At 38.9% G+C, this 10,104-nt stretch overlaps 1 protein-coding gene across 1 annotated transcript in view; it reads left to right on the top strand.

Moving 5' to 3' along the window:
• LOC102811807 (chromosome unknown open reading frame, human C11orf65) overlaps positions 1-10,104 on the top strand; it is a 46,065-nt gene that overhangs the window by 5,819 nt on the left and 30,142 nt on the right. Inside the window, exons 2-4 of the mRNA XM_006833960.1 lie at positions 4,511-4,603; positions 9,247-9,300; positions 9,413-9,610. Coding sequence (XP_006834023.1) covers positions 4,511-4,603; positions 9,247-9,300; positions 9,413-9,610 — 345 coding nt within the window. The remainder of the gene's footprint in view (positions 1-4,510; positions 4,604-9,246; positions 9,301-9,412; positions 9,611-10,104) is intronic.

The following is a 10,104-nucleotide window of genomic DNA, read 5'->3' as shown; positions in this document are numbered from 1 at the left end:
ACAGCACTTAACAACAACAACAACAAAGAATATTGAATGTACCATAGACTGCCAGAAGAGCAAACAAATCTGTGTTGGAGTACAATGAGATTGCTCCTTATAAGCCAGGATGGCAAGACTTCATCTCTCAAGCTTCAGACCAGTCTCTGAAAGAAGGAGATCATGTTTGATAAAGTGGAGTATCAGTGAAAAAGATAAAAACCCTAAAAAGATGGATTGGCACTATGACAGCAGCAATGAACTCAAGTGTAGCAACAATTGTAAGGATAACACAGGACTGGGCCGTGTTTAGTTCTGTTGTGCATAAGGCTGCTATGAGTAGGAACTGATTCTCTGGCACCTAACCACAACATCTGGGATGATATAGGAGAATCTCACCCATCTCAAGATTGATTGCTGCTGTTCGGTGTCATCAGGTTGGTTCCAACCACAGTGGTACTATATACAACAGAATGTCACACTGCCAGGTCTCAGATGGCTCTCAAAATTGTTGCAATGCTTGTACCCATTGTTGCAGCCATTGTGTCAGTCCATCTCGTTGAGAACTTTCGTCTGTTTTTTGCTGGCCTTCCACTTTATCAAGCATGATGTCTTTCTTCAGAGACTGGTCCCTCCTGATAGCCTGGCCAAAGTACATGAGACAAAGTTTCACTATCCTAGTTCTAAGGAGCATTCTGGCCATACTTCTTCCAAGACAGATTTGTTTGTTCTTCTGGCAGTCCATGGTATATTCAATATTCTTTACCAATACTTTAATTCAAAGGCATCAATTCCCCAGTCTTCCATACTCATTGTCGGTCTTTTATATGCATGTGGGGCGATTGAAAATACCATGGCTTGGGTCAGGTGTACATTAGTCCTCAAAGTGACATCTTTGCTTTTTAGCACTGTAAAGAGATCCCTTTGCAGCAGGTTTTCCAATGTAGTATGTCATTTGTTTTATTGACTGCTGTTTCCATGGACTTTAATTGTGGAGGCAAGTAAAATGAAATCCTTGAGAGCTTTAATATTTTCTCTATTTATCATGATGCTGGTCCAGTTGTGAGGATTTTTGTTTTCTTTATGTTGAGATGTAATATATAGTGAAGGCTGTAGTTTTGATCTTCATCAGCAAGTGCTTCAAGTCTTGTTAACGTTTTAGCAAGCAAGATTGTGTCATCTACATATCACAGGTTGTTAATGAATTTTCCCCCAATCCTTTAATCTTGATGCTAGTTCTTATATAATCTAGATCCTCAGATTATTTGTCCAACATACAGATTGAATGAGTATGATGAAAGGATACAACCCTGATGCATACCTTTCCTGATTTTAAACCACACAGTATCCCCTTGTTCTGTTCAAACAACTCTTTCTTGGTCTGTGTACAAGTTCTGCATGAGTACAATGAAATGTTCTGGAATTCCCATTCTTGGCAATGTTACTTATAATTAGTTATGATCCACACAGTCAAATGCCTTTGCATGTTGTTTTTGTTGTTGTTGTTGTTAGGTGCCATGGAGTCGATATTGACTCATAGCAATCCTATGCACAACAGAATGAAACACTGTCTGGTCCTGGGCCAACCTCACAATTGTTGCCACGCTTGAGCCCATTGATGCTGCCACTTTGCCAATCCATCTCGCTGGGGGGCTTCCTCTTTTTCTCTGACCCTCCACCTTACCAAACTTGATATCCTTCTCCAGCAACTGGTCCCTCCTGACAACATGTCCGAAGTATGAGAGACGAAGTTTGGCTATCCTGGCCTCCAAGGAACACTCTGGCTGCACTTCTTCCAACACAGATCTGTTTGTTCTTTCGCATTATTCCTCAGTCTTCCTAATTTACTGTCCAGCTTTCACATGCATATGAGGTTATTGAAAATACCATGGCTTAGGTATACCATGGCATAGTCAGTGAAAAACAGGTAAACCTCTTTCTGGTTTTCTCTGCTTTCAGCCAAGATCCATCTGACATCAGTAACACTATCCCTGATTCCACATCCTCTTCTGAATTCAGCTTGAGCTTCTGGCAGCTCCCTGTTGATGCACTGCTTCAACCCTTAATTTCACATGGAATTTTAATTTCCTCTTGCCATGTAATATAATATATTCACAGATTCCAGAAACATCTTTTGGGTGGCCATTATCATCCCTATCATATATGTGGTAGTCTGCGTCTATAAAGATTTGCAGCCTTGGAAAACCTTTGGAGTAGTTCTACTGTGTCTTATGGTGTAACTATGAGTCACATCAACTCAAAAGCAGTGGGCTACAGGTGCTGCTTGAGGCTGCCCACTAGAAGTATTTCTCAGCGCTAATGTTCCTCAGGTTCATACTTGAGTGAACTGTAGTATGTATGGAACTTTCTTATAGGTCAACTTTGTTCTTTACCTTATGGAGTCTGCTAGATCCTAAATTTTATCAATAGAATGTGGAATAAGTGATATGCATGATTTATAAGACAAGGCCTTAAGGGGCATTGAACTTCTACTTTTGTTCTCTTGGAACTCTGAAACCTCTATGCTGTAAAGAAGCTCAAGCTGAAAGACTATGTGTAAAGAGAGGTCCAGTCAACTCAGATGTTCCAATACATAAGCTTAGGCCCTAGATATGTGTACGAGGCCATATTAAAGCACCCAGTTCCAGCTGTCCTAGCAGCTGACTACAACCACTAAATGAGTCTAAACAAGATCAGCAAAACTGCCCTGTTAACTCATAAAAAGTGAAAAATAATCAATGATTGTTGCTTTAAGTCACTAAGTTTGGGGTGATCTCGTACATGTTATAGGTAAATGATATTGTAACCTCTGATACAGTAACCTACATATTTAAAAGATGCTCTTTACATTTAAAGCCATCATAAACATTTCTAGATACTCAATTTGGGATTTTACTTGGGGGAAATATATCTACCTTTGAGACAGAATACTGTTAATGTTCAAGTAGGCAGCATTATCTTCCATAGGCTATTGCAGTGGTTCTTCAATTGATCATATTGGTTTTGTAGATTACTTCCATTTGAACTTACTTTACACAAGGAAACTGGAAAGAAATGTTTACTAAGAGTTTTTAAGGTTTTTGTTTTGTTTGTTTATTTTGAGGGGCAGGGCATACCTGGTAGCCTAGTGGATTACCAGCTGGGCTGCTAGCTGCAGAGTCAGCAGTGTGAATCTACCAGTTGCTTTGTGGGAGAAAGATGAGGCTGTCTGCATCCGTAAAGATTTACAGCCTCGGAAACCTATAAAGGGTCGCTATGAGTTGAAACCAACTTGGTGACACACAACCACCACCACCTGGGTTAATTTCACAAGAAAAAGTGGTGCCAGCCTGCTTCTGCAAAGATTACAGCATTGGAAACCCTAGGAAACATTGTCTAGTAGGATCACTTTGAGTTGGAATCGACTTAATAGTAACAGGTGTTTTGATTTAGAGGGTGGTTTTAAGGTCTGAGGGAGAGGGTTACCAAAGCAATGGCTTTTTCAAGACAAAGAAATTGTTTTGGAGTCGTTTGCCCAAATTTGAGTTAATGTGAAAAATGGATATGGTTTGTGAATTACTGGAATTATTACAGATTGAGGAGGATGCTGTAATGATAATAATGTTATTGTCATTAATTGTCACTGTTAAGAGTCACTTCCAACCAATCTCCACTCTGTAGGGTTTTCTGGTGGTGGTGGTGGTTGTGTGCCATACAGTTGGTTCCGACTCATAGCAACCCTCTATAGGAGCAGAAAGCCTCATCTTTCTCCCACGGAGCAACTGGTGGCCTCAAAACAGACAACCTGGTGGTTCATAGTCCAGTGCTTATCCTACAGAACCACCACGCTCCTATTCTAATAATGGTGGTGGTGTGTTGTGGAGTAGTTCCGACTCATAGCGACCTTGTACAGGGTTTCCAAGGCTGTAAAACTTTATGGACGCAGAAAGCCTCATCTTTCTCCCACGGAACAGCTGGTAGTTTCAAACTGCTGACCTTGCGGTTTGCAGCCCGATTTGTAACCACATTTATTTAAGAGCTTTCTAGTTCCAGATGTTGTTTAAGTGCTTTACAAATATCAATTACTTTGTTCATCATTATAACTCTATGAGATAGCTATAATCATTCCCATTTTATTGTTGAGAAAACTGATCACAGACAGAGTAAGCAACTTGCTATGCTTCTACATGCACAGTGCTTCTAGAAAAACCCATTATCTGTGCATGTTCATAATGCTTTATTCACAGCTAGTGAGTGCTAACATTTGAGCTCAGACTACTCTGAAGCATATACCCAACCAAAGTTCTGGATATTTTATATATATTTGCTAATGATGCTTTTACAAACTCAAGGATAAAACTCTTTATAGAAACAATATCAATATTGCTTAACTTGTTGCACCAACGCTGAGTGGATATTATTTTCAAAATTAGCTTACATGCATACAATCTATTTTATCATTTGTGTTTATCTTTGCTCTACTAAGGGAAAAGCAATTAGAGCTAGAAAAATCCAGTTTTGAATATCAAGTATTATGTGTTTGAACCTCTAGGATGTTGCTATATTCCAACACTTTAAAAGGATGATAAGCATACGAAGACAAGGGGAGCCACAACAAATAGTGAGGTATATTAATCCTAAAGAGGTAAGAGCATGTCTTATTGATTTTTTTTTCCGCTTACATATTTTTGGTTACTTTATTATTTCACTGTGCTCATATTTGTTTCTTTAAAAACAAAAACTTTCATTAAAGTTTTAAAAGTTTACAAAAGTAAAATGTATAGCTTAATGAATTACCAAAAAGCAAATACCTGTTGAACCTTCACCCAACTCAACTTTTCATACTGTAAATCACCCCTTTCACGTGTCCTATAAATCACAGCCAGTTCCCTCCTTCCAAAAGGTTATCTGACATTTTACTTTACTTCTGTGATTTTGAACTCTGAATAGAATCCTACATATCCACTCTTCACTTCTCAACATGGTTAGGTTTCAAAGACCAGGTCGTTATGCAAAAATCAGCTCTGTGTGAAAATGGAGGATGACCTGCACCCCTTCACCTGTACCGTGAATGTTCTATCAGGCCCCTGCCACCACCGCCTTCCCTCTGCCATGTCACCTCAGGAGAGCTTGACCCCCAACTCTGCATATAAGGGAGGACTGCTTAGTTTTCCAAAACAAAGGGGGCCCAAGCACCAGCTCCCTCTCCATCCCTGGTCCCCTTCTTCTCCTGCCCTCACCATTTTTTCAGAATGGAAGGCCCGGTTCATCCTCTCCATGATCCCAAACACCATTGGTAGCTTTGTCAGAAGCAAGAGGCTTCCTGTCGTAGGGTGAGAGGGTCTGGGTGCTACAGGGAGGTTGGAAGGGAGTGTGCTCATTAACTATTGGGTCTACTTGCTGGCCTCTCACCCCAGCATTCCTTGTCTCTGGGTGGGTAGCCTTGCCTGCCTCTACCCCCACGTCCAATTGAAATTTGGCAATCTAGAGCTTTCTCTAAGACTGTACTGGCCAGGCCTAGTCTGCCCTTGACCTTAAAACTGTAGCTGCCACTGGCCACTGACCAAATGACTTCACCCTTACCCAGGTAGCTTGACCTACCTTCACCTGTGTCCATCCAGAGGGGTCCTGAGGAAGCATAAGGGACTATACAGGTGCCAGTCAGCTTATGTGGCGTCTGTAGGCTCCCGACACCTCAAGGCTTCTTCTGACCACATTCCAGCACATCTCTGCCACCCTTTTGGGCGAGGAGTTGGATCCAGGTCCCTAGAGCCCACTTCCATCCTGGCCCTTAGGGTGGCCCACCTTCAGGACAGTGGCTACTGTTGTCCCTAGTTCAGCCTGTGGATGCAAACATTCCCTCCACTAGGGCATCTCAGGGAGCCTATGCCCCGTTATCCTCCCTCCACCCCCTCGGTGAAATACTATTCAATAAATGAGCTTCCTTTCTATGTGCACGTGGATTCTCCATGTCAGGGAACCTGCCAGGGACCTTGGCATTAGTTATTGCCAGACATGCATTGTTAATGCACAAAATAAAATATTAGTAATTATTTTTTACTGTTGTAAATGCAAAATGTTGGATAATGAGAAAGACAAAGGAAGAGTAGATATAATATGTTTTTGTGTCAGCTTTGGTCATTCAACATTATGTCTGTGTGGTGGTGGTGGTTCTGTGCCGTGGAGTCGATTCTGACTCTTAGTGACCCTGTACAGGGTCTCCGAGACTGTAAATCTTTACAGGAGCAGAAAGCCTCATCTTTCTCCCATGGAACAGCTGGTAATTTCAAACTGCTGATCCTGAGGTTAAGCAGCCCAATTTGTAACCACTATGCTACCAGAGTGTGTGTGTTGTTGTCGTTGTTAAGTGCCATGGAGTCGGTTTCCGACCCATAGCAACCCTGTACAGGGTTTCCGAGGCTATAAATTTTTACGGGAGCAGAAAGCCTCATCTTTCTCCTGTGGAACGGCTGGTTGTTTCAAACTGCTGACCTTGTGGTTCACAGCCCGATTCGTAACCACTACGCTACCAGAGAGTCTGTGTAGTTCATTTTAATTCATTTGTATTATTTGTCAGTATTTCATTTTATGAATTTACTACTATTTATTCATTTCTACAGTTTACTGAAATTCATTATCATTCCCAATTTGGAGCTGTTACAGAGACTGCTGCCATGGACATATTTGGGATTTGTGATGGACACGTGTATTCATTTTGTTTCTACTCCACTTAGAACTAAAGATCTTTGATTCTAGGAGATGTAGCCAAAATAATTTCCACTGATTTATACTCCCACCAGCAAACTTTGGGAATTCTTGGTGCTCTACAACCTCACCATTTTTATAAAGTGCTTATTCAAGTCTGTATCTTTTTGTGTGTTTGTGTGTGTGTCCATATGTGTGTATGTGTGTTTTGCTGATCTTAATAGATGTTAGCAATTCGTTTTACCTTCTGTATACAATCAATGCCTTTAGGAATGATTGGTTTTACCCGTATCTGTTTTCACTCAGTGGCTTGCCATTTCTCTTCCATTTACTTTTCTTTGATTTTTATTATGAAAAATTTCAAACAGAATCAAAAATGGAAAAAAATTGATTAATAGGTCAATATGTATTCATTACCTAGCTTCAGCAATTAGCATTTCATGGCCAATCTGTCTTAATCTATATCTCTAGCCACTTTCCCAAAATCTTACATTATTTTGCAGCAATTTAGGGGGGAAGAGTTTATTAACAGAATTCTTAGTGAAATTTGTTAATTTTTTTCTGTATGGTTGATGCTTTTTAATGAACTTTTCCAAGTTCAAAAAGTTATTATTATTATTTATCATATTATATTGTATTGTTGTTGTTGTTGTTGTTGTTATGTGCCGTGGAGTCAGTTCCAACTCATAGTGACCCTGTACAGAGTTTCTGAGGCTGTACATCTTTATGGGAGCAGAACGCCTCATCTTTCTTCCACAGAACAGCTAGTAGTTTCAAACTGCTGACCTCGTGGTTCGCAGCCCAATTCGTAACCACTACGCTAACAGAGTTCCTTATTATGCTAGCTTTTTAATTTACGTTTCATAATCTACTTGGGGTTTATTTTGTCTATGATGTGAGGTTGACTTTCTTATTATTCCATTGATATCCAATTAATTAAATATTATTATTATTATTATTTTAATACTTTTTGAGTCTTTGGTTTCCTTTGTTCTCTTTTGTTCCAGGTGAGTACAGACAAATAGTTGTATCTTAGATGGCCACTCACAAGCATTAAAGACCCCAGACTTAGAACATTATCTTTTTGAACTGTGTCCTGTCAGTTGACTGAGTTGTTCCAAGCGACTATGGTTCTAAGACTTTTAACTCAGTAAACCAATCCTGCAAGGAGTTTGGATATGTCTAAGAAGCCTCGATAACTGTCCTGGTGTGTCACTGCGGGTTAATGCACTGCACTGCAAGGTTGGTTTGAACTGCAAGGTTGGCGGTTCAAGCTCAACAACCGCTCCTCAGAAACCCTATACAGGGTCAGTATGAGTTGGAACAGACTTAATGGCACTTAAAAACAACTATGTACTTTATTACATATATGAGTATATATGTAGCACCTATACATGCATGCACATGTAGTCACATATGTCTTTTTATGTGCATACATATATACCTGTATAACTACACTCACATTTTTGGTTATTATTATTGTTGAAAAATTGTTTATGTTACAGCATTTGCTGAAATTGTTCCTTACTCTTGTGTACTTCTTAGTGTCTTAATTTGCCTTGATCAAATTGTTCATATTTCACCCATATTGGGTGTTGCCTTTCCCATCACCAAAAATACAAGTGTCTACTATCTAGAAAGTGATTCCCTCTCCTTTTCCCTCCCCTCCCTGGTCACTATCACTTGATATATGTGTATCTATTCTTAACTTTTTATAAATGTGAGACCATACAATATCTGTCTTTGTGTGATTGGCTTGCTTCACTCAACACAATGTCCTTCAGATTCATCCATGCTAAGGTGTCCCAATGCTTATCCTGGTGCTGTAGGATAAGCATTGGATTGCTAACCAAAAGATCAGTGGTCCAAACCCATCAGAAACCCTATGCAGGGTTACTATGAATCATAACCAACTTGACTGCATACAACAACATAAGATGTTATCTGGACTCTACATTATTCTTAATAGATGTGTAGCATTCCACTGTATCTGTGGATCAAGTTTTTTTCCCAATCATCTGTAAGTGAGCATTTAAGTCGTTGCTATATTTTAGCTGTTGTGAATTATGTGGAAATGTGCATATGTTTATTCATATCACTAGGATATATACCTATCCTAGTAGGATTGCTGGGTCACAAGTATTTCTATTTGTAGCTCTTTGTAGAGGTGCCATACCATTTTCCATAGTTGTTTGTACCATTTGACAATTTCACCAGCAGTATAGAAGAATTCTAATCTCTCCATAATCTTGCCAGTCAGTATTTGTTGTCTTCTGATTTTCTGGTTAGTGCCAATTTTGCAGAGATGAGATAGTATCTCATTGTATTTTTTATTTGCCTTTCTCCAATGGCTAATGATCATAATAAGCATCTTTTCATGTGTTTGTTAGCCACCTGAATGTCCACTTTGGTGAAAGTCTTTAGGTCTTAAAATATTTTCTAATTTAAAATTAATTACATGAGGTTAGTTCAGTCAGCCTATTTCATAGATAGTTGGTTTTAAGAAATAATTTTACAATAATAGATTGAGAAGCAGTGAATTGATATTAGAGAATGCCAAAGAGTAATATATTTTTCTCGTAGGCTGGTCTTCTAGATGCTGCTGCAGGTGTTATTGTACGATTCAGATTAGGTGGAGTAAGTATGGATAATTTCTTATTTAGTAAATTTATTTTGTATGAAATATGAAAAATATTTGAAACATTTTATAATTGAATTGCATCTGCATTTTTAATTCTTCTACCTACAGGTTAAATTTCCACCCAGTATATACTATAAAATTTTCACTCACAGACATATTGAAGATCTGTGTGCTAACAGCCCAAGAGATTACACGAAACTTCCACCAAAACATACATCTCATGATAAAAGTGATAATTCCCAGCAAGATGATAGTGGCTGGTATCGTCGAATTGAAAACAATGGTTGGAGACCTGTTTCTGATAAAGTACGAAAAGATAATGTTAAAATTCTGAATCTTATATATTTAGAAAACCATTTCTCTTTTTGAAAATTAATTTCAAATTTATTTTTAATCAGTTATTAATCCTTAAAATTGAAATGATGCATTTTGTTTACATTAACTACACTGAAATAACTAGTAATAGTTCAAAGTATAGTCATTTATCTTTTTTTTCCTACATTTACTTCTACTTTTAATACCAGATTTGTTTGTTCTTCTAGCAGTCCATGGTGCTTTTAATATTCTCCTTCAACACCAGAACTCAAATGTATCAATTCTTCTATGGTCTTCCTTATTCAATGTCCAACTTTGCCTGCATATGAGGTTATCGAAAATACCATGGCTTAGGTCGGGTGCACATTAGTCCTCAAACTGGTATCATTGCTCTTGAACACTTTAAAGAGATCTTGTGCAACAGCCATGTTGCCTAATGCAATACATCAGTTGATTTCTTGCCTGCTGCTTCCGTTAGTGGTGAT

This window comes from Chrysochloris asiatica, unplaced genomic scaffold, assembly GCF_000296735.1.
Source record: "Chrysochloris asiatica unplaced genomic scaffold, ChrAsi1.0 scaffold00008, whole genome shotgun sequence".
NCBI lineage: Eukaryota > Metazoa > Chordata > Mammalia > Afrosoricida > Chrysochloridae > Chrysochloris > Chrysochloris asiatica.
The sequence above is the reverse complement of the archived record's forward strand: the minus strand, read 5'-3'. Positions and strand labels throughout refer to the sequence as shown.